At 37.8% G+C, this 26,214-nt stretch overlaps 1 protein-coding gene across 1 annotated transcript; it reads right to left on the bottom strand.

Annotated features, from left to right (window-relative positions):
* Nucleotides 1-1,023: 1,023 nt before the first annotated feature.
* LOC134679188 (ras-like GTP-binding protein RhoL) lies at nucleotides 1,024-26,214 on the bottom strand. Its single transcript, XM_063538064.1, has 5 exons — nucleotides 25,760-26,214; nucleotides 21,075-21,189; nucleotides 16,641-16,758; nucleotides 7,405-7,483; nucleotides 1,024-2,301 (listed from the first exon to the last, which is right to left on the bottom strand). Exons 1-5 carry the CDS (start codon nucleotides 25,873-25,875, stop codon nucleotides 2,178-2,180), a joined length of 552 nt encoding a protein of 183 aa, XP_063394134.1. The 5' UTR covers nucleotides 25,876-26,214; the 3' UTR covers nucleotides 1,024-2,177.

Here is a 26,214-nt window from a genome sequence, read left to right as displayed (position 1 = left end):
ATAAAAAGTAGCTCAATAAAAAAACTTTTTTTTCTAATTATTTTTGACTTACGTTGCTTATTATGTATCTATTTAGGCAGAATAATAATAGTCAGTGGCTACGTTATCGCAATTGCGTGCCTTAACACATTCATTACCACTAAGTGCTACGGGTTACTCGTAGCGCGTAGCCACGGTTTCGCCGTATGTAGCGCGTAGTCGCTACGAACAGTGTACCCGACAGTCGGGTTCTTGGTGTTGAATGTGTTAAAGTTGATCTAAAAATATATATTATATTATTTATAACATCAATCAAACACCCAATGTGCATTTAAATGAACAAAAGATATGAAGGTGGAATTTAGTTTACTGTATTCATTTTTATTCACATATACCCAGAAAAAAATATAAAAAATCCTGCTCGAGTTTTTTGTAAAAAAAAAATGTTTGAAATGCATGGGCAGTTACGACTTCAAAATATTATGGCTCATATATTGCACACTGGGCGTTTAGCTGATCTTGCGTTTTTTTTTCTTGGGCGGCACGAGGATAGACCGTATAGAGTACAGACGGTCAAGCAAATCTTGTCAGGAGAAAAAGGCGCGAAATTCAAATTATCTATAGGACGATAACCCTTCGCGCCTACATTTTTCAAATTTGCCGCCTTTTTCTACTGACTAGATCTGCTTGACCAAGTATATTTATATTCCTATAGCCCCCTCCAGACTATGCGCGTGAATCGCGGGCGAAGCCGCGAACGCGAGTGTGGAGTCGATTTCGCTGTCTGCGAAAATCGACGCCACACTCGCGTTCGCGGCTTCGCCCGCGATTCGCGCACGAGTGGAGGAGGCTTATGATTTATTCACACGATGGCGGTGGCGCTTTTTTTTTATCAAGCTTGTCGTTGGATTTTCGACTTGCAGACGAACCTTGCAGCTTGCTTTATCTCTCTCACTAATTGGTCAATAGTGTTTTTATGGTTAGAACACACCAAGCGATATGTAATAAAAATGCATGTATATTGCGTAAAATCTATTTACTTATAAGGCAGTATTACTTTACATGGTGAAACTTATTTAATTAATAATAATACAAATGCTCATAGTTAATACAAAATGTTCAGATACTAGCAGCGTATCTTAAAACATAAGACTATATTGTGATAACTTAATACTCGCAATTATTTCAATACTTTGGTTAAAACACCTCGACATAACTCTTAACATGCCAAAATCAAATAGATATTAATTTTCGAGTAATACCACAGAATAAATAATAGTACTAGGTACAGAAGACTCACTCTCTAACAAAACGCGTCTGTCACGATCAGCACAGATATCGCCGCTAGGTGGCGACAGCGCCACGGGCGGCTTATGGCAAACCCCAAAATTGGGGTCGAACGGATGTACTTTTAGCTACCTGTAGCAAAGCGACGAAATCGCGGAGTGAGCCACGCCTGGAAATACATAATTATTATATGCCTACTTAATAGATTGGCGAACAGTTGATGTCAGCGGAGCATCTTGTATGATAGCGGCCAGAAGAAACGTACCTACGTCGAGGTTTTTGGCTCCTTCTGCTTCTGACACCAGGTCAGCCACAGCCAGTCTATAATATGTATTTGTATGACCGTCCAGAGGTTTAATAAGTATATTATATACATAATAGTTAAGTATGTCAAATTGTCAATAGTTTCAAAACGAAGATATGGCGCGTTGTGCGTCGAGGCCAACGATATACAGTACGACGCTTCTCATGACACCTTGTGTCTATTAAGCTGTAGTCAAAGTCATGCACACAAATTTTAAAAAGTGTAAATAAGAGCCCAGCATGGAATTTACTAATCCTATTTACTTTTACCTCTCACGTGCCACAGTTTTCAATCCGTCGTTGCACATAGACTGCATACATACTCGTTTTTGTGGTTTATCGAGCCCTTGACGTACAAATACTATAATTGCCATGAATACTAATAGTGTAAAATTGAGCCTTTGTAATACTGAAAAATTGGGCGACTAATTCCACGCGCGCATTTATGCGTGAGTTGGTATTGTCTCTCGTCCCTCGACTCGTGGTTTGATGTTACAATTTCGGTGAGTGAAGGATTTGTCGCTCAGAGATAATCCGGATTTGTCGCCAGCGACTAATCCTAGGTACTGGATTGCGAGTGAATGCTGGGCTTCAGGGCTGGCGGGCGGTCAGAGGTAGTTGCAGGCTCGCGCCCGCACGGGCTTCTTGCGCAGCGCCGCGCGCACCGCCTCCTCGAACACGAGATCCATGTTGAGGCGCTCCAATGCCGAACACTCCACTAGTTGGGCAGCCCTAAAACAAATAAACAAAACATGCATGGACTTTTAACTCCGTCTTTATGTTAATTTTGGATACTACCTAACCTGCTGTACAGTCAAGTGTAAGAATATAATGGGTGCATACAACCAACTCAAAAATGTATCCCATAACTAGTTGTTAATTCGCTCACATATTAGAGTTATGAGTAGAGATGCACCGGATATCCGGTTACTATCCGGTATCCGGCCTATCCGGACATTATATTACTATCCGGCCGGATACCGGATAGTGACCTTCTATCCGGCCGGATACCGGATAGTAACATTGCCTGATTTCGGAGTAAACAAATTGATTTAAGGAACAGGCACGGTCATAATCGTACTTGTTTATTATTTTAAAACAATTTAATCATTCCACTGACTTGCACGCGCACTCATTTCGAACCTAGAAATGAGTCCGCGCGAACGTTTACTAGGAAACAGGTCAAACCTACAGAATGCGCACCTGAAAAACCGAAATGTAGGTATAGTTCCGCCGGCCGGATACCGGATATTCGGCCAGTGTCTAGACCGGATATCCGGTATCCGGCCAAACAACTATCCGTTGCATCTCTAGTTATGAGATATATTTTTTTGTATATGTTATAGTCCGTATTTTTTAGCATTAGAAAGAACTTTGCAGAAGTAAGCTTGTGGTTCCAAAATCCGGCACTTTTAGCGGTAATAATTTGAAGTAAATTATATGTATTGACCATGCTACATTAGTATTATTAATTCAATAATTATTAACAATTAAAGAGCGTGATAAAAACTGCACGCTTGCGTCTGTGGAGTTCTTTCTAATGCTGAAAAAACGAACTATAATTGCACCCATATTTTTACTTGACTGTGCCTACCTTTATGGCAAAAACCACAGGAAGAATTATGATATTATGAATTTATGAATAGTATACGTAAGTACTGACGTCTGATACGGTAGGTAGGTACGTTCATGTCATGTGGACTGCCGTATCGTGTTCTCATCAAAACTTTAGAAGTTTTGATAGCCTACGTTTTCCTGTAAGAGCTATAGTTCGTTTTTTTTAGCATTAGAAATTAGGTAAACAATCTTGATATGTCTTTTAATTGAAAAACACATTTTAAAAGTAAGTTACGGCAAATATGTAACAATTATGAATCTAATACGATCATTTATATCCTTCTGCTTTCATAAGTAATAGTTTTTGAATTTTAAAAAGCGTTTTTCAATTAAAAGACATGTCAAGATCGCTTACTTTCTTGCAAGTTCTTTCTAATGCAAAAAAAAACGAACTATAGCTATAGGTAAAAAACTAATTTTATCCTAGTAGTTTAAGTAGTTAAGAGAGGAACTTTTTCCCTATTTTAAAATTAAAATTTGGGATTCTCACAATGAGCCCTTTCATTTGATATTTAACACGATGTATGTAGTTTGCATTTTTAGGGTTCCGTAAAGGGGTCCGTCTATCTGTCTGTCACCAGGCTGTATCTCATGAACCATTTATGTTGCCGCTATAACAATAAATACTAAAAAGTACGGAACCCTCGGTGGGCGAGTCCGACTCGCACTTGTCCGTTTTTTTTCTTATTTACCCCTCAGAAGTGGTCGCTACGTTTAAAATTCCTTTATTTACGCTAAATATCCGACTTTAGGTCACATACTTACATATGATGTACCTCAACTTAATTGGTCCAATAGTTTCGGAGCAAATAGGCTGTGACAGATAGACTGACAGACAGACACACAAGTATTAGCTTTGAGGTAAACTATCTAACGTGAAACAAACAAAAACACTAACGTTTATAAGGGCCGGGGAGGGGAGGGGGGAGAACACATTCATTTCGCACCTGAGACGTTGAATCACCGTCCGGCATGATGACGTGTTATTAACCGCCGATGACACAAAAAGGCGTAGTAGTCTTACTGGTTATGAAGCTTTTTTGCCCGAAAGCTGCACTTTGGGAGGAAAGCAAGCCGCTTTGCACGATGATAGTAGAGGCCCATTTAAACATTTTTTTTCGAAGAACCCGTCATTTCGTCCTTTAGGAGCCGAGGTGGAGCGAGGTCCCTTAAAAACAGAAAAAAAAAATCTAAAAGTGTCACGGATCATCCGCATTCGCTAAATTTGGTGTCGATTGTAAGAAAATGACTTGCTTTATCGTAAAAAAAAATTAAAATAAAATATGTCAGTACAAAGATAATGTAAAAAAAATTGAAAACCTATTTTTTCATTTTACACTTTATTTTTGCAAATAGTGTGTTCCATATAGAAAAAAGTCTACAAAAAAGCACTAAATGATAAAATCAAATATATTTCTTATCGTATATTGAAAACCGCATCAAAATCGGTTAAGCCGTTTATGAGATTCAAGTTTTAGAATTTGGCTAAGTTTTATTTACTAGGCGATAGTACTGTCATATTCCTTAGTCGAGACTTTTGCTTCTGTTAATGACCAAGTTTATGCACTATAGGTTGTTAGGATAAGCAAGGATACACATGTTGATGTGTTTGAGTTTTGATGCCAGTGGAAGATGGCCCTTCCTGGACCAAAAACTCTTCCAGGCTTTTTCGATGCATCGATCGATTTCCTTGGACTGCTTATTATCGAAGGATGTTATCTCGCCCAAGCAGGTGTATTCGTCAACGAAATTGTATATCCTGCCCATCTACCGTGACCCAACGTTTCACGCCATTGACCATTAACTGGGTTTTTATCCTGTTCATTTCGAATCCGACTTCAAGACTTGGCTGGTCTAAGGCCTTCTAACATTTTCTCTAAATGAGGTGCAGTGGGGGAAAAGAAGACTATGTCGTCGGAAAAACGCAGGTTTGTCAATGTCAACCTTATTTCGCCGACGTCAATGCCCATTATTTACCATTTAGCCATCAGTTTCTGGACGATTTCTTGCAGGCAAGAGGTAAACAGCTTTGGAGATAGTGGGTCGATCATCCTGTTTGACTCCTTTTTGGATGCAGAATTAGGGCCGGTAACTTGCAGTATCTTTGCGGTAGATGGTTCCGATGAACTCTGCCTGCCTATAACACTGCTCGCGTTGCTTCGCTGTGTGACTAAAGATGCGCCGACCCTGGGGTCACCCCTTTTTTCACGTAGGCATCATTATCCTAACTTATTGATAGTTTTTTTGCCTCAGCACACTAAGAACCGCTTGTCTCTGCGGCTACTGGTACCTACTCGTATGTACAAATTCGTAGGCAGGCTCCAAATTTGAATATTTCGCTCGTTTAAGTTTTGCTGTGTTTTCGGCGGCTGCTCCGACGCGCCCTGTGGCCTGAGGTGTCCTCACACAAGGGCAAGTGTGCTTACACACGTCGCATCCCAAATGAGGCTGTGTTTTCGCGCTCACGGAAGCAGTTGTATATTTAGGCCCTGATACTCCAACACGCCTGTCGGATGTCCAGCGTCCAGTAGCATCCTGAAGTACCTGCCTTTATAAGCTTTTTTGTTCCCCTACAAACCATTTCATTAAATTGTATGACGTACATGCAGAGCACTGAACGGTTTTTTACAGTAAAGAACAAACTTGTAACTAACCTTCCCTCAACTCAAGCTGCACTTCACAGACATACCTTGCATGCAGCGTACCATGTGAGCCAAGTACGAATGACGGCGAATAGACCTTTTCAGGATTCCGTAGCCAAAGGGTAAAACCGGGACCTATTACTAAAACTCCGCTGTCCGTCTGTACGTCCGTCTATCCAAACGAACAGAACTGGTAAACACCAGGCTGTATTTCACGAACCGTGATAGCTAGGCAGTTGAAATTTTCACAGATGATGTATTTCTGTTGCCGCTATAATAATAAATACTAAAAAAAGAATAAAATAAATATTTAAGTGGGGCTCCCATACAACAAACGCAATTTTTTTGCCGTTTTTTGCGTAATGGTACGGAACCTTTCGTCCGACTCGCACTTGGCCGGTTTTTTTGTGAATATATACACATATTTTTAAAATAGATAAAGTAAATACCCACAAGATACTTAAAATTTACTATGATTTACGTGCTTCTTGGTCTATAAAATAAATAAACAAAACTAGGCCAAGTTCTGAAACATGGATCTCTTAAACTGCTTAGCCGATTTTGATGTGGTTTTCAGTATACGATAATATATATGTTTAATTTTATCATTTAGTGCTTTTTTGTAGACTTTTTCCTATATGGAACACACTATTTGCAAAAATAAAGTGTAAAAGGAATAAATAGGTTTTAATTTTTTTTTACATTATTTTTGTATTGACATAATTGGTTTTAATTTTTTTTACGATGAAGCAAGTCATTTTCTTACAATCGATACCAAATTTAGCGAAATCGGATGATCCGTGACACTTTTAGATTTTTTTTTCTGTTTTTAAGGGACCTCGCTCCACCTCGGCTCCTAAAGGATGAAATGACGGGTTCTTCGAAAAAAAATGTTTAAATGGGCCTCTACTATCATCGTGCAAAGCGGCTTGTTTTCCTCCTAAAGTGCAGCTTTTTTTTCATAACAAGCATGACTATAGTCACGATGTTATCCCGCAGCGTCGAGCGCCGGCCAGAGTTCCCCGTACCTACCGTACACATTGCTATCGTCCACACTAGGTACACGACGGACCCTCGTGATCCTTACCCAATAACCACCTTCCCTAAGTTTTCCTTATTTATTAGCAGAACGAGCAAAGATGAATTATACGTTAACCAAAATAAGTTAACATAAATGAGAACTAAGGATACTATACTGGGTCAAGCAGATCTTGTCAGTAGAAAAAGGCGGCAAATGTGAAAAATGCAGGTGCGAAAGGATATCGTCCCATAGAAAATTTGAATATCGCGCCTTTTTCTACTGACAAGATTTGCTTGACCAATAAATATTTACATTAATTATCTGTCAACTTTTACGGATATTAGGATGGATGTAAAAAGATACATTTTATTATATAAATAAAAAGCACGTAGCCGACATATCAGTGGTAGGCGGGTTATCGTGTACGATAAGGATGATAGCTTGCTGCCGGCGCGAGCGCACGATACGACTTATCACTGTTCACTCACTATTGTTAAAATAATAGCACGATTACATATCAAACAAATAACAATGTAGGTTTCTACATTCATTTACCTAATTTTTTTCTTTAATTTTTTCCCTTCTTGAGTAGTAATGACAGCCTTGTCTGTCCCTCGAAGGTCGATTTTGGTAGCTGAAAAGAGGATTTAGAATTAAGTAAATATAACATTGTTAACTGAATGTCACTACATAAGGATCATAGGTCATAGAGAATTCTAGCTGCCTGCTACTTGTTGTGACTTTTCTATTAATTCATAAAAAAATATATAAAAGTGAAAAGAAACAAGCATAAGACCGTTTGTTACCGTTTTAATTTTGATGAAATGTGGGACGTAGAAAGCTTAAGACCTAGTAAGTTCGTGTTCTTCTCTTACTCTTACTGAGCGTAAGCGAGATAGAAGTGCATGCCCGGGAGCGAGAACACGGAAAATAAAAAACACGGGATTCGTATCGATGCAGTCCCTCGAGAAAAGTCTCAAAATAAGTAAATAATGTATGGGAGCCGTAATGTAATCCATAATAAAATCCGTTTTCACAAGCTAATGCCCTTCAAACTAGAAATAATCGTAGTAAGCACAGCTACTGGTTAATGGGACTACCTATTTGTCCCGTAATTTCGGTCAGAATCAGGAAGAATAATACCAACAAATGTCCTATTTCTTAGTATGTCAGTATCCCCTTTGAATGTTACAATGAACACATAAGTAATTATATTTCCTTATTCCATTCCCTTTGCACATGGAATCTTTCGGACAACAGTAAGTGTGGTGATTCGCATTGTTGTGACCTATGACGTCAATATTCACGCACGTCCTCCGAGGGAATATTCTTCACTTTGCGTGATTGGTTTTACTTGTTTACATGATTTATAATGGCATATCAGAATTGCCTAACACAATAAAACGTTTAATTACTTTATATTACGATATTTTTCAAAGAATCACAAGAAACGACCTTTATATACAAACAAATTTGTATAAATGCAATCATACAATAAGGACTTTCTTCCTCATTACTCTCATTAGTTATTTTCATTAGGATAATTTACGACGTTCATGCCATTTGCTGCAAGTTATTTAAAAATAAACTGTTATTATATCTCAGATAGATAGGTAATAGATATTCAAACAGTTCGATTGTGTCCAACCAGCTCGAATGACATTTATTTGACCGCTGTGCCTTACTTTTGGACATAGTAGGTAAGTACTTGTCATAGTGATGTGGTAATTTCGACAAAATATACAATGAGGCATTATATTTTCCCATGTTTATCAAACACAGCAAAAATAGTAGAAGAGCCGGCCGCAAATTTTCTAACCGACTTGATACCACGATGAAATACACAATGGGAAACCATAAAAGTGATGCTAAGTCCGAATTCGATAGTCTGCCACGGCGGAACTTGCCGAAAGTACGAAAAAGAAGGCCACTTCCGGTGCGAAAAAAGGGGGCTGATTTAACCCATCTGATACCGAAATAATAATTATGGCAGCAGTTAGAAATTTACATGTAGACACATAAAAGCGAAGTCTGCCAGTATTTTTTTAGCCGGAAGTGCTTGGCAGACGCTCTCAAAGGTGGCCAACGGGACCCCTAATTTAACCCATCTGATACCACCATGAAACCAATTCCAGTCGGTAGGTAGGAACCCTCATGTCAGGAATATATAAGTCTGCCAAGGCTATTCCTGCCGAAACACCTTGGCAGACGAGATTATGTAAGCAAGGTCGGCATCGGTTACCCTACACTAACCCATTTGATACCACCATGAAACCAATTCCAGTCAGTAGGTACGAACCCCCATTTTAGGAATATATAAGTCTGCCAAGGTTTTTCCTGCCGAAACACCTTGGCAGACGAGATTATAAGCAAGATGACCATCGGTTACCGTACACTAACCCATCTGATACCGCCATGAAACCAATTCCAGTCGGTAGGTATGAACCCTCATTTCAGGAATATATAAGTCTGCCAAGGCTTTTCCTGCCGTAACACCATGGCAGACGAGATTATGTAAGCAAGGTCGGCATCGGTTACCCTACACTAACCCATCTGATACCACCATGAAACCAATTCCAGTCGGTGGGTATGAACCCCCATTTTAGAAATATATAAGTCTGCCAAGGTTTTTCCTGCCTAAACACCTTGGCAGACGAGATTATAAGCAAGATGACCATCGGTTACCGTACACTAACCCATCTGATACCGCCATGAAACCAATTCTAGTCGGTAGGTATGAACCCTCATTTCAGGAATTTATAAGTCTGCCAAGGCCTTTCCTGCCGAAACACCTTGACAGACGAGATTATGTAAGCAGCATCCGCATCCGAGGGATCCGTATTTTGGAATTATACAGATTACGGACATTATTAATAGCTGTAGGCTTATTTATTACTTTATGCTTATACATATTTGTATATTATTATGTTATTAATAAAATATATTTATAATTTATTAAACCTAAACTTAATACATTGGGAATTAATTACCTGCTTACGGCAGTAGTAGGGATTAGTGGGTGAGTTCTGGCTCACTGAACCAGGCCAACAGTCCCTCCCCCTTTTTTCCCATGTTGAGGCCCTGCAACCTTGCCTTGAACCCAAACTAATGTCATTGTAGCTCGAATCTAACCTAATCTATTTTTATCGCTTTTAAAATACTTCAATTATCTACTTTTGCAAAGTTAAATGTTGTAATCTCTATTTCGCAAAATGGAATTTTAATGTGACTTTAATGTATGTGCAGTCTACTTAGTAATTGGGTTTAAAGATATAAAAACACACATTTTATTTCCTATCCTAAGTATCCTATCCTAAGTTTATTCAAATAATATTCTGAACATATATAGTAACATCATTACTTATTCTGTGTACAGTGGAGAAAACGAATGAAATCATGCAATTTGATTTTGCTATTTTTAAATAAAGAGTAACCAAACAGTATTTTCCACAGTTGTTGGTAATGATACCATCTCTTACAATTTCTCTTCATGAACATTTTATGATACCTAACCTTCCAGTTTTCGCCCGAATTAATCAAAAAATTCACCAACACCATTTACACCAACCAAATAGAAAACGGGTCCGTGTCCGAATTCGCGATCTCGAGTCCGGGTCCGCGTCCGGGTCCAGGTTCAGGTAGAAGTCGAATTCAAAATCTTGCTTGTTTTGCCAGTGGGGTAACTTGCTTAACAATCAATTAGAAAAAGACAAGTCGTCGAGGAGTTCCGTTCTGATCACAATCAGCAATACCACTTCATCAAATGCCACTGTTCTTAATGTAAATCCTTGTTTGCCTGATGAAAATACAAAAGTCACTATACAATGCCATTCAGATTTGTAGAGTTCCCTCGATTCCTTATGTATCCCATCATTAGAACTTGAGCTTGACGAAAATGTGACTTAAAAACCTAACGTGCTTAACAAACATAACGAAGAGGACAAATACCCAAACATGAGCTATGCGTCGTTGAAGAGTTCCATTCTGATCATCATCAGCAGTTTCACTTCATCAAATGTCACAATTTTGAATGTAAAAGCTTGGTTTGTTTATAAAAACACCAGTATCACTATATGTTAGGGTGGTCCAAAAAACATTTTTGTTTTCCTAAGGGGCCCTTATTTAGTTACACTTATTATGCTGATAAAATACACCAAGTTTCGTAATTTATCTCAACTACAAAGGGGTGCTTCACCACGTTGAAATTTTGTATTTTGTTTGAAACCAAAAAAATAGAGTATTTATTATTCAGAATTTTATTTAAATATCTGGTTTCACACTATTTGCACATGTGATGTATAAGTTTTGAAGTAGAAAAATATTTTCTTTCAAAATAATATCTTTTAAATCACACTTTCAAATAATGTGAAAACTACTACTTACATAAAAATCTAAAAAATAGTAACTTAATTTTTTTGGATTTCATACAATTTGAAAATTTCTAAGTGTTTGAGCACCCCCTTGTAGTTTACAAACTTGGTGTATTTTGTCAACATAATAAATGTAACAAAATAAGGGGGTGCCGCTTCTTTTAGCTAGAGTTTGAATTTTTTCCATACAAACGTGAACCACCCTACTACTATATGCAGCACAACGTCCTGAGTGGCGCAGGCTGGTGCATGACAAAGTGCGCGATTTCGAGAAGCAACGTAAAGTTGACCTCGACACTAAACGCGATGATCTGAAAGCGCGCCAGCCTGCTTCCATTCACTACCACTATGTGGCTGGTATTCTCACGTGCCCTCAATGTGCGCGGAGGTTCACCTCCAAGATCGGCTATGTCAGCCATATTCGGGCGCACGAGCGCCGAGCTAACTAGGAGTCGAAGTGGTCGCCATGGTCGAAATCGGCCGGAAGGATCATCATCATCATTTCATTCACCTACAAGATTTGAAGAGTGCCCTCGATTCCTCATAAATCTCACCATCAGAACTGGGTTTTGACAAAGCCGGAACCAATCTGTATTGTATATACTTACAAGTTACAACTCAACTAAAAAAAGAATTTTCAAAATCGATCCCGAAATGACGGAGATATCAAACATTAAAGAAAACCGAATTAATACCTCCTTTTTAGGGTTTCGTAGTCAAATGGCAAAAAACGGAACTCTTATAGATTCGTCATGTCTGTCTGTCCGTCCGTATGTCACAGCCACTTTTTTCCGAAACTATAAGAACTGTTTAAACTTGGTAAGTAGATGTATGGGGGGTGCACACAATTTACCACTTTAGAAGTGTCTCTCGCGCAAACTATTCAGTTTAGAAAAAAATTATATTACAAACCTCAATATCATTTTTGTTTTGAAGACCTATCCATAGATACCCCACACGTATGGGTTTAATGAAAAAGAAATTTTAAGTTTCAGTTCTAAGTATGGGAGACCCCCAATATTTATTGTATTTTTTTCTATTTTTGTGTTAAAATCTTAATGCGGTTCACAGAATACATCTACTTACCAAGTTTAAACAGTTCTTATAGTTTCGGAAAAAAGTGGCTGTGACATACGGACGGACAGACACACAGGCAGACAGACAGACATGACGAATCTATAAGAGTTCTGTTTTTTGCCATTTGACTACGAAACCCTAAAAAGGAGGTATTAATTCGGTTTTCTTTAATGTTTGATATCTCCGTCATTTCGGGATCGATTTTGAAAATTCTTTTTTTAGTTGAGTTGTAACTTGTAAGTATATACAATACAGATTGGTTCCGGCTTTGTCAAAACCCAGTTCTGATGGTGAGATTTATGAGGAATCGAGGGCACTCTTCAAATCTTGTAGGTGAATGAAATGATGATGATGATCCTTCCGGCCGATTTCGACCATGGCGACCACTTCGACTCCTAGTTAGCTCGGCGCTCGTGCGTCCGAATATGGCTGACATAGCCGATCTTGGAGGTGAACCTCCGCACACATTGAGGGCACGTGAGAATACCAGCCACGGGTGTGTAATGATCGATATAAAAATAATTAATATATTTTCTGTAGATATAACAACATTTAATATAATTTCAGAAAATATAATAACTCATTTTGTATAATATACATTTGGCATATTATTAAAATCTTTCATATCATTTTGTATAATTATCTTTTGATATAACACTCATTTATTATAACGATCATGTGATATAATGCTCATTTATTATACAAGTATTATTATATAAGCATTATTCGGTATAATATTATAGTAAAGGTATTTTTATGACGAAATATGTAAATGTTTAACGCAGATTAGGTAGTGGTTTATTTTGTGTAATGGACGCAATTCTAACCTAACCTAACCTACTTTTCTGGTAGCGGTTGGTTTTATGTAGGGGTCGCAGTTCTTAACCTAACCTAACCTAGTATTCTGGTAGCGGTTGGTTTTGTGTAGGGGTCGCAGTTCTTAACCTAACCTAACCTAGTATTCTGGTAGCGGTTGGTTTTGTGTAGGGGTCGCAGTTCTTAACCTAACCTAACCTAGTATTCTGGTAGCGGTTGGTTTTGTGTAAGGGTCGTAGTTCTTAACCTTACCTACCTAGTTATAAATAGCAGTTCGTTATATGTAAAAATAGTCGTTTTTTGTAGTGTGTAATAGTAAATGTGGAATTATATATCTAATACATTATATCAACAATTCTACTTTAGATGAAATAACTTTATATCATAAAATATTCAGTATAGAAAATATGCATTATACTTGAAGAATGTTATGCTAAATGTTATTAGATCAATTAATCTTTATATAAAATGATAATTTATGTCATATGAAAACATATTAAGTGTTGTTATATCATTTAATAATTATACTAAATAAGCGTTATTGCAACTGATATTATAATAAAAATGTTTATAGCCATCGATACGCACCCACCAGCCACATAGTGGTAGTGAATGGAAGCAGGCTGGCGCGCTTTCAGATCATCGCGTTTAGTGTCGAGGTCAACTTTACGTTGCTTCTCGAAATCGCGCACTTTGTCATGCACCAGCCTGCGCCACTCAGGACGTTGTGCTGCATATAGTAGTAGGGTGGTTTACGTTTGTATGGAAAAAATTCAAACTCTAGCTAAAAGAAGCGGCACCCCCTTATTTTGTTACATTTATTATGTTGACAAAATACACCAAGTTTGTAATCTTATCTTAACTATAAGGGGCGCTCAAACACTCAGAAATTTTCAAATTGTATGAAATCCAAAAAAATTAAGTTACAATTTTTTAGATTTTTATGTAAGTAGTAGTTTTCACATTATTTGAAAGTGTGATTTAAAAGATATTATTTTGAAAGAAAATGTTTTTCTACTTCAAAACTTATACATCACATGTGCAAATAGTGTGAAACCAGATATTTAAATAAAATTCTGAATAATAAATACTCTATTTTTTTGGTTTCAAACAAAATACAAAATTTCAACGTGGTGAAGCACCCCTTTGTAGTTGAGATAAATTACGAAACTTGGTGTATTTTATCAGCATAATAAGTGTAACTAAATAAGGGCCCCTTAGGAAAAAAAAAATGTTTTTTGGACCACCCTAACATATAGTGATACTGGTGTTTTTATAAACAAACCAAGCTTTTACATTCAAAATTGTGACATTTGATGAAGTGAAACTGCTGATGATGATCAGAATGGAACTCTTCAACGACGCATAGCTCATGTTTGGGGATTTGTCCTCTTCGTTATGTTTGTTAAGCACGTTAGGTTTTTAAGTCACATTTTCGTCAAGCTCAAGTTCTAATGATGGGATACATAAGGAATCGAGGGAACTCTACAAATCTGAATGGCATTGTATAGTGACTTTTGTATTTTCATCAGGCAAACAAGGATTTACATTAAGAACAGTGGCATTTGATGAAGTGGTATTGCTGATTGTGATCAGAACGGAACTCCTCGACGACTTGTCTTTTTCTAATTGATTGTTAAGCAAGTTACCCCACTGGCAAAACAAGCAAGATTTTGAATTCGACTTCTACCTGAACCTGGACCCGGACGCGGACCCGGACTCGAGATCGCGAATTCGGACACGGACCCGTTTTCTATTTGGTTGGTGTAAATGGTGTTGGTGAATTTTTTGATTAATTCGGGCGAAAACTGGAAGGTTAGGTATCATAAAATGTTCATGAAGAGAAATTGTAAGAGATGGTATCATTACCAACAACTGTGGAAAATACTGTTTGGTTACTCTTTATTTAAAAATAGCAAAATCAAATTGCATGATTTCATTCGTTTTCTCCACTGTACACAGAATAAGTAATGATGTTACTATATATGTTCAGAATATTATTTGAATAAACTTAGGATAGGATACTTAGGATAGGAAATAAAATGTGTGTTTTTATATCTTTAAACCCAATTACTAAGTAGACTGCACATACATTAAAGTCACATTAAAATTCCATTTTGCGAAATAGAGATTACAACATTTAACTTTGCAAAAGTAGATAATTGAAATATTTTAAAAGCGATAAAAATAGATTAGGTTAGATTCGAGCTACAATGACATTAGTTTGGGTTCAAGGCAAGGTTGCAGGGCCTCAACATGGGAAAAAAGGGGGAGGGACTGTTGGCCTGGTTCAGTGAGCCAGAACTCACCCACTAATCCCTACTACTGCCGTAAGCGGGTAATGAATTCCCAATGTATTAAGTTTAGGTTTAATAAATTATAAATATATTTTATTAATAACATAATAATATACAAATATGTATAAGCATAAAGTAATAAATAAGCCTACAGCTATTAATAATGTGTGTAATCTGTATAATTCCAAAATACGGATCCCTCGGATGCGGATGCTGCTTACATAATCTCGTCTGTCAAGGTGTTTCGGCAGGAAAGGCCTTGGCAGACTTATAAATTCCTGAAATGAGGGTTCATACCTACCGACTAGAATTGGTTTCATGGCGGTATCAGATGGGTTAGTGTACGGTAACCGATGGTCATCTTGCTTATAATCTCGTCTGCCAAGGTGTTTCGGCAGGAAAAACCTTGGCAGACTTATATATTTCTAAAATGGGGGTTCATACCCACCGACTGGAATTGGTTTCATGGTGGTATCAGATGGGTTAGTGTAGGGTAACCGATGCCGACCTTGCTTACATAATCTCGTCTGCCAAGGTGTTTCGGCAGGAATAGCCTTGGCAGACTTATATATTCCTGACATGAGGGTTCATACCTACCGACTGGAATTGGTTTCATGGTGGTATCAGATGGGTTAAATTAGGGGTCCCGTTGGCCACCTTTGAGAGCGTCTGCCAAGCACTTCCGGCTAAAAAAATACTGGCAGACTTCGCTTTTATGTATCTACATGTAAATTTCTAACTGCTGCCATAATTATTATTTTGGTATCAGATGGGTTAAATCAGCCCCCTTTTTTCGCACCGGAAGTGGCCTTCTTTTTCGTACTTTCGGCAAGTTCCGCCGTGGCAGACTATCGAATTCGGACTTAGCATCACTTTTATGGTTTCCCATTGTGTATTTCATCGTGGTATCAAGTCGGTTAGAAAATTTGCGGCCGGCTCTTCTACTAAAACTTCTATTTTACGAGCATAACTTTATGTACATACCTATCATTTTATAGCGTCATCTAAATATTAGGCACTTCTGCTATATCTTCGGTTGTAAACATACATTCGATCTAAGTATAATCGTAAATATCCCGAGTAATAAAAATGCAAGTTTTTGTTTTTAACCCACACCGAGATATATATTTCACTCGGCTCACGATTTCCGTCGGTTCTCTTCGTCGTTGAGAAATATGTACATATGTAGTACTATTAGGTATCTATTCTGTGGTCTATTCTGTAGCCTTACCTACTAAAACTATAGGCACGGCCTCGCTGAAGTGCTTGAGCTCCGGATACCACTTGTGGATCACGTTCTCGTAGGACGAGCGGCTGCTGACGGAGTAGCACACCAGGAAACAATGCGTCTGGAAGAACATTATCATATATAAACTAACACACGTCACTATACAAATATATATATAGTTATGGCTTCAAGAGGAAAGGCCAAGGAATTATATTTTGTTGGAATGGCAAAAATGGAACTTTTGTATTGTATTCAATAAATCATTGCAAATGTTACAAAAACGGCAACCTTATAAGTACAGAGGTTTGTTATCTCCCTCTGCCCGTTACAGTCGTCCGAATACCGAAAGCACTTTTCAATAACCTATAAAGAGAAATAAAAGTAATAATTGCTTCATAAGCATGTTTGTTGGGTACCTAATTTGAACGGAGTAGATACTATAATTCATTCGCTGTGCTACATTATTTACTCACTATAGCCGTACCACGAGTTGAGACTTGACGTTTACGACTGCGTAACCTCGATCGCAGTCGATCTCGCTCGCACTGATGTACTGGTGCGATAGAGAGGGAATGCGATGGAGTTCACGCAGTCGCTAAGGTAACATGGGCACAGATTATATAATAGTTCTTACGAACAGATACTTATCTATAAAAGAAAAAGCAAATACCTACCGTTTTGATACCGACACAAAAATACAATGGAGTGACCTTTCAGCGCGCCGCTCCCCGCACCGCGCGCACCGGCACAACGCTAGGGTTGCTGACGCTTAGAAATGATAAATAAATACCTATACTTAAACAGCGGAGTGAAATAAAAGGAAAGCTAAATCTTAAAGTATACCCAATATTCCGATTATGCGTTAGTGTTCGCGAAATAGTCATTTTAAAAGGTCATATGTCCCTGCAGTAACCGCAGTGTTTACGCCGTTTTATAAACCGCGCAATAATCCCTGCAAGAATTAGTTTTAAAGCGTCGTGTAATTTAAAACCAGATGGAGATTGATATTACACAATAAAGAAAAATAATAGAAACCCCATGAATGAGTAGGCACTTTCCGGTTAACTTACTGTCGTTAAAATAAACATTTACCAAAATAAATTAAAATTTACTACCTAATTCAAATTGATAGATATCTAAAACTATACATTTGTCATACATAATAAACATTACATGTTCAATTAAAAAAATTCAATAGTAGGTAGGTACCAACTACGTAGCTTGTAACTATCGTAAAAAATGACAGTGCGGCGCGCGGTGACGTTCGTACGTGAGCGCGTGTGGCAACCAACTGGCTCGCTTTTCTACCGTGAACGGGAGCAGATTCGTAGGTATAAATCCGAGCTCACGCGGCGAGTTCCATAGGCCTGACATGGGTTTTGCATGGGCACACCACAGAATAAATAATAGTACTACCGTACAGAAAGGACACTTCCTACAAAACCGAAGTTTGACAGCGATTCAGGGACGAATCATACTGTCCCTTTCACCCTAATAATTGGTCGGAGCAATGCTGAGCCGAACGGAGCCGAGACACCCGAACACCCGACAGGAGGAGTGTCTCCCCACTGCCGGAGCAATCATAACAGAAAATTCGCTGAGCGGCTATACAAGCTTTTAGAACTCTCCAACATACACTACCATACATATCAAAAATCATAAGTTGATCCACCTGATATGAATTCAATTAATCCCTTAAATGCATGTACGAGGGGTGATTGGAAAGTTCACGGCCTAAGTATGAAATCAAATCCAAAGATTTTATTTAATATTTTTATTTCTCTACGTAGTCCCCGTCGAGCTCTTTGCACTTGTTCCATCTGGATTCCAAAGCCATTATACCACTTTTGAAGAAACTTTCCTCCAGGCCTTCAAAATAGGTGTCCACTTCTGCTTGGACCTCGTCGTTGGTAAAATTTTTTTTACCGCCCATGTGTTTTTTTTAAATTTGGAAATAGATGGAAGTCCGATGGTGCCAAATCAGGCGAATAGGGCGGGTGGGGCAATAATTCAAACCCAAAGTTGTGAATTTCTGCTATCGATTTTATTGACGTGTGCACACGTGCATTGTCCTGGTGAAAGAGAACTTTTTTTGTCAACAATCCAGGTCTTTTTACTTTCAGATCTTCTCGTAATCGGCGTAAAAGGTCGCAATAGTAGTCCGAGTTTATAGTGGTACCTTTCTGGAGATAGTCAACCATTATTACTCCCTTTGCGTCCCAGAAGACTGATGCCATGACTTTATTCGCCGACAAAATGGCCTTTGCCTTTTTGGGTGGCGGAGATCCAGCACGAACCCACTGCTTTGATTGCTGTTTAGTCTCGGGCGTGTAGTGATGGACCCATGTCTCATCCATAGTAACATATCTGTCCAAAAAGTCTTGAGGGTCAGCTTCGAACAAGTCGAGACAGTCGCGTGAAATTGTTAGACGAGTGATTTTTTGTTCCACTGAAAGGAGCTTCGGAACCCATCTCGCCGACACCTCTGAAAAACCCAATTCCTTGACTATAATGTTTTGGGTTCTTTCATAAGAGATGCCTACGATGTCAGCTATTTCCCTTACTTTTAATCGTCGGTCTTGCATTATCATCTCGCATATAATTGCCACATTATGTGGATTGGTCGCAGTGGTTGGTCTCCCGGGGCGAGGGTCATCTGCGATATTGACTCGTCCCCGCTTGAATTCAGCTGCCCACTTTTTTACTGTCGTATATGATGGACAGGATTGCCCCAATGTACACTGCATATCTTCAAAAATTTGTTTTGGAGTCAATCCTTTTTTATGAAGATATTTAATTACAGCACGTTGCTCCAAATTGTCCATTATGAAAAATCTGTTGACTCTTATTTTTTAATCAGACGTATAATTTATTTTTACAATGTCTTACAATTGAAATTTCGCGGGATGACAACTGAATAATGACAGTTCAAAATGGCGGCAGAAAAAAATTAAAAAGTTTTTTTTTTAATGGTCAGGCCGCGAACTTTTCAATCAGCCCTCGTACTTAGGTAGTGTATTTATATTGGCACATATAATGTAAGTATGTCTAGTTGAAAAGCATTGAGAAAGTATGCATTTTATGAATTTGATCATCTTTCCCAACAAGAACGAGAAAATGTTTACAATCTAAATTTAATTTAGAGGTAAAGTGCATTCGCTTAGCATTCACTATCGCTAGAAATATATGGGGCAAATTTAATTGAGTATCCGCCCGCTCACAGTCTGTCCGACCAGAAACATTACAAAATAGATTATGTTTTAAAAGTAGGTGCCTATTTTTTTTCAATTCCACATCCTACATTACAAACTTACACAAGCACGATCAGCATGAAGCATGACAAAGTTATTCAGAATTAAATAATGGAAACTGACGCTTGTGGGCTTATACCTACAGTATAAGTTGGTATATTTACATTAGAAAGTTTAAAGTGTCGATCCAAATGCACCTCCCTGAAAGTACTCCAGCCGGTGCTTCAGTATACAGGGTGATTCAGGAGACGTGAGCAGGACTAAGACTGCGCCTTTTGTAAATTATAAGCAACTGTTTCGTATCAGTATTAGTGAGATTAACGTTAATTTTCTACTCGTGTTGAAAAAAAAATTAATAAATTTATTTACGACACGCATGGTCACCCTACAATTAGAATACTAAACTACTGATATTCTGTGTCAAATTGATTGTCATCACTGTCATCACGGTCTGGTTACTTTTGAAAACTCGTATCTCACTCAAGTTTGACAGTTTATTTCTTCGTAATCAAATGCTGTCATTACGGTTAAAGAGGTTTTATGGTTATTAATTGGGTCTTGCAGGGTAACCATGATTGTAGAAAATTAAATTTGCCCTCACCAAAAAGTTAAAAAATAGGAAAAATTGTGGTTATTTCACCTAAATACGACGGTGATCGGTCAATTGTCAGTTACTGAGTGTGCAGGATTAGTCCTGCTCACGTCTCATGAATCACCCTGTATATACGTCCCAAAGTCCTATTTCTGGACACAGGCTTCCTCTCATGCAAGAGAGGGATTAGGCTATTGCCCCCCCAACTCGCCCAAAGGGGGTTGGGGATTTCACATATCTATACATATACACTACACATTTCAATTTCTTCTGGGTGCAGATTTCCTCACGGTGCATATAAAAGTGCATAAGAAAAATGTTTTAGTATACTATGTATATGTAAAAGCCAGACCAGTAATATATGATCATTGTCAAGAGGGCGCTGTTATTCTCATGTATAGGGTAACAGTTCATTATATTATGAAAAAAAAATGGTTCCAATGAAAATCCGCAATATGGCGCGTGATCATATATTCCTGGTCAGGCTTTAGAAGGTTCGGACTCTGTAAAGTATCTGAGTGTTGACAAGTATTTGAACCAGTAGAGTGTCAAATGTGAATGCAGCTAAATAGTTAGTAATTGTGAGTAACTTACGTTGCTGTAAGACAAAGGCCTCAGCCTCTCGTAGTCCTCCTGGCCAGCCGTGTCCCACAGCGCCATTTCCACCTCCTCGCCATCCACCACTTTGCGGTCCACGTAGTTGTCAAACCTGCGATATCATAAACATGTTTTTTTTATATTTATAAATTAACTATGTATAGTGAATGTATTTTGCCGGAAAATACTACCACACACATGTTAACCATTGGACCCTTTGTTGCGCCCAGCTCAACTATTTTGAGGTAGGTAACAGTCCGAACGATGTTTTCTTTGTTTGTGACCAATTACTTACAACTAGTTCTAGGGGAGGCTGGGAACCAAACTAATAGCAAGTCGAAAGTAACTCACTAACGCTGTGTAATTTCGCACACAAGAGATTCAACGTTTCATGCGATCGCCAGTCTCATACAGGTGTTAGGTAAGTATATGATTTGATTTCAAAATGAAACCCGCTAATATAAAACTGAAGGTAAGGTACTTTATTTTGGAATTTGGCCTTTGATAGATATATATGGTAAGTAATATGCCTTGATAACATCAAATATGTTTAGAGCTGGCATTTGTCTAGACTACGAATTAAACTATCGTGCAAATGCGGTGAAAACGCGTGGGACACTTTAACCAAGAATGAATTGCAAGGAAGTTGGTGTAGGTGTACAAGTGTCCTGTTTCTAAAGGAGGAAGCGGCCACCGGCCACAATACAACAATACGACGACGTGATCGCGCATTTGACTTTATAAATAGTGCAGCCTAAATTGTCTTCGCGATGTGTGTGTTGGTATTCTAATTGCTTATGGAGCGCATCACTAATGCCATTGTTAATCAGGTATATTCGTCTAAAGCAGATGCTATGAAACTACGCTTCGAAGACTCCTAGAGTTGTAACTTGTAACCAAAATGAGCCGAGTGGCCAGCGGTATGTTTTATAACAATGCAGCCTTTGATTCATTAAAAAAATCTGAGCTCCCTGTTTAGCTGCGAGCTATGCTTAAACTTAAAATAAAAATGATTGAGATTTAATAAAAAATCTAATAAATACATACTGGTAAAATCATAGCTTGTCTGTGTAGTCGGGTAAAAAAGAGTAGGCAACGTGCAAAATAATTGATATTCTTTGATAAAATATTCTTTGTGCGTGCGTGTTGTTTATTTTAACCATAAACGAGGGTAAAGTAGTAATTAAGTAGGCAAACAAAACAATATTTGATGGGTAATTAAATGTTGTAATGTAGATAGATAATGAGACTTGCTAAAAGGGCCTAATAGGGTAAGTAATTCGTCAATTACTGTCCACTGTTTTTTAATAACTGGCCACTTATAAAAAATCTGTAAACAGAATTCATTTTAGTATAAAGTGGCTAGTTATGAAGGGCGGCCTGTTATTCAAACCTTAGGTACCTATAATACTAAAAATGAATTCTGTTTAGTTAGGTACAGGACAATATAATTCATTTTTAGTAAAAGGTGGCCAGTTATTGACGATATACCCTAAGCACTAACGAATACATAATTTAATTTCTCATATAGAATGGCTTGAATTACTAATATTCTATACATATTACCTTTATTCATTTTAAATCTGAATTTGTTTTTTTAAAATAGCAGCATGCTTCGAGAATATAACCAACGGAGACTCGGAGCACGGAGACGCCGTGTCTATAATCTAAGGCAGCATGGCATATAAAAATAAAATATAATAACACATAAAATAGAATAAAAAATACATAACTAAATATACGATAATATGTGTGCGTGTTTTCGTGAGACGTTTTAAGCTGTGTTTTGTCAATTGTTCAGCAATATAGGTAGGCTACTAATTTAAATGATTATTATGATGATAGGTAATAATTTTAGAAAACATCGTGAGAAAACCGGGCTAATCACAATAATAGCCTAGCCTAGTTTCCCCTCTGAGTTGGAAGGTCAGAAGGCAGACGCTTTCGTAAAAACTAGTGCCTAAGTCATATCATGGGATTAGTTGTCAAGCGGACCCCAGCAGGCTCTCATGAGCCTGCATGGGAGCCTGCATGAGCCGTGGCAAAATTCCGGGATAACGCAAGGAAGAAGAAGTGGTAACCAATTTTAGAAAATAAGATTTAATCTACAATTGACATTGGCCAATTATTTATACTTAATGTAATTCATATTTAAGAAATAAGATTTAAATTATAGTTTAACATAAGTACATGTATTAATATAATGTATATAATTTCAGGTTTTTGAAGCGCACTATTTTATTTGTAATGCGATTGATTAATTATAACTGATTATAATCACAAAATACTACGCTCACAATCCCAAATTACTAATAAATAGGTAGGAATTATATTTGTCTAAATACCGTTTCATATTAGATATGCAAGACATAGGAAGTCCTTTAAGTACATTGTAAATTGTATCTCAAATATCCGTATAAATTACACACAGTAGGTAATATAGATTTTTCAATACTAAGGAAACTGTTTATCTTTACAAGAAACGAATTGAGTACCTACATATGTATAAGTATAAAGCTGACGTCACTGATACCATCCGATTATATGTGATTCATTTTATCAATATTAATTCAATAGTTAGTAAGTGTATATTAGAAGATGACTCAAAATGAATGATTTCAAACAAATTCGGGTACGTATTTGGTACTTTATTTGTTTCGGTAACGGGGTGTTATAATATACTGGAGTCAGTTATGTAACGCTGCCATACATGACCCAAAAATTTTTTATTAAGCTATGAGCTTCATCACATCTGATATTTGAGTAATTCTAAGTATTTCTAGCCTAGAGTGGGGGGGGAGGGTGGGGTACAAAGAGGGCCGCCACCGGTCATCTTTAAAAAAAATCTATTCTGATCTTGGTGGATACTAGGGCAAGTTTGGTATCATTTTCGTATAAACCAAAGACGTAGAATTCATTGCTGATATTTGTTTTTTTCAGTTTCATAGTAATTTTACAAGAAAAACGTAAAAAGGTGAAAAATTTGGTTGGAGATTTTTGCTACCCGGAGCCGAAACTACAAAAGATAGAAAGTTGAAATTTGCACACTAGACTACATTTATAAAGTGTACAAGAGATGAGAAGCAATTTTGAGAAATTCAACCCCTAAGAGGGTTAAAAAGGGGATGAAAGTTTGTATGGGGTTCAAGTTTTATTTTAAGCTAGGAATTTGAAACTTCGTAAAACGATATATTATTAAAATAAAAGAAAACTAATTTCAGCGTTTTTGAAAATTCATCCCCTAAGGTGGTGAAAAAGGGGTTGAAAGTTTGTATGGATATCAAAAAATTTTTCGAACGCGGGACTTGAATCTTTGTATTTGGGGATATTATTAAAAGACAGGAAAAGTAATTTCAGCGTTTTGTAAAATTCATCCCCTAACAGGGTTAAAAAGGGATTGAAAGTTTGAATCCATTACAAATCCGAGTAGACACACATTTCTTATTGCCTCCCAGGCTTGAAATGCTTAGAATTACTCAAGGAACATATGTGATGAAGCTCATAGCTTAATAAAAAATTTTTGGGTCAACTTTATAACTGCTTCCGCTAAATAGCCATCACGGACAGTTGGCGGCTATCGAACCAGTATAATTATGACCTCCCATTAAGTATAGTTACGAATAGTTAACTAGATCACAGTATTGGTTTGCTCGTGACCAATGACCGCAGAGCTGCGGAAAACTTATTCTGAAGCATAGGATCCAGGGGTGAGACTGACGGCCGTGAACCAGGAGCCTTACGACTTGTAATTTTAGGCAGTTTTTAGCCGACTACGTGGACGGTTATGTTTTCGCCGCCTATATGCAATCTATGTGGGCCATGTTTGTGTGTTCCCTAGTAAATAGTTTCAAAACAAGTAAACAACTAATGCGATTTTAGTGAATCAGTATTAGTCAATGGATTTGTGTCGATGACGCATGTGATAGTAACTACATTTGAGAGACTTTGATAGAGATTTGTCAGGTAAAAACCGTATCCGTGTTAGTTATTCAAACGTTTTATTCGGTTAGTATCAATGAACAAAGAAAATACTTGTAAACAGAATCCAATCAGGAAATTAACGTATACAGGAAAACTTTAATAATGACTGTTCTACACAAATATATAATTATACCGACGCACGTTAAGTCTATACTGCTCTGCTGTCCTGGGTAGGTAAATCCAGAACACACAAATTCCCTAATTTATAGTTTATGCTTTATTAGGTAAATACTTGTTACAACTTTCGTCCGCCTTGTTAACAACTGTTACTGTCAGCCGAATTACTAATAGCAACAATACTATTATCATGATTTTTTTGCTAGTGTTGTCTACGTGAAAATATTTGATTAATACCTACCTATACAAATGTACGCAAGTAATATTGAGTCAGGTATGTAGGTACAAGTAAATTACTTATACCTACATCTTACGATCTTATTTACAAATATGCACATTAAATAGCGGCTAACGTTAAAACATAATATAGTAGCTAATCTACATTTTGTTATGCTAACTTTACCTGCGTAGGGATAGTTAAAGTGGACAGTTACAAGTAGCGGCTACTGTAACACCGTGACAACTTGCTAATTTGCCGGCTCGACCTCTCGTCGCCGCTAGCTCACTTACCCAACTGCTGACCTGGAATCGCTCCTCACTGCTGGAGAAAGGCTATCATTGAAGAATTTAAAAAAAGTACTTACACTGTAGGCACATATTCTTCTGGGAACTCATTTTTTGTATAGACATACAGCAAGCAGGTTTTGCCGACCATACCGTCGCCCACGACAGTAATCTTCAGCCTTTTCGTCGTCCCCATAGTGCATGCCGCGACATTCGACAATTTCTAGTACAATAACGCTGGTGCTACCAACAATGTAGTATGTTGTCTTCAAACTTAATTACACATCAGCCTAAGCATTTCCATGTACTGTCCGCCCGCGAGCCGTATCGGACTTGAATGTTTCTTATCACACAATGATGTAACAATCTTATCAATCTTGTAAAAGCACTAGTGATAAGGCCGTATTATTTTAAGGTATTGAGGCGCGCGCGCAGTTTCGCGGTCGAACACAGAGTGATTTGGCGAGCCGCAGAGGCAGCACTGCTCAGCGCCTGCGCAACTGTGCGGACGCAAATTTCCGCCTAGCTGCCGTAC

The sequence above is a fragment of the Cydia fagiglandana genome, chromosome Z (genome assembly GCF_963556715.1).
Source record: "Cydia fagiglandana chromosome Z, ilCydFagi1.1, whole genome shotgun sequence".
NCBI classification, from domain to species: domain Eukaryota; kingdom Metazoa; phylum Arthropoda; class Insecta; order Lepidoptera; family Tortricidae; genus Cydia; species Cydia fagiglandana.
Note: the sequence above shows the minus strand (reverse complement) of the source record. Positions and strands in the feature narration are given on the sequence as shown.

What these genes read in the sequence shown, in the direction of transcription:
- LOC134679188 (XM_063538064.1), bottom strand. Translation starts at nt 25,875, where the DNA reads ATGGGGACGACGAAAAGGCTGAAGATTACTGTCGTGGGCGACGGTATG. An exon ending in CGTGCCTATAGTTTTAGTAG is followed by an intron (nt 7,484 to 16,640) that starts GTAAGGCTACAG and finishes TCCTCTTTTCAG; the next exon opens with CTACCAAAATCGACCTTCGA. An exon ending in AAATTAAAGAAAAAAATTAG is followed by an intron (nt 2,302 to 7,404) that starts GTAAATGAATGT and finishes TATTTGTTTTAG; the next exon opens with GGCTGCCCAACTAGTGGAGT.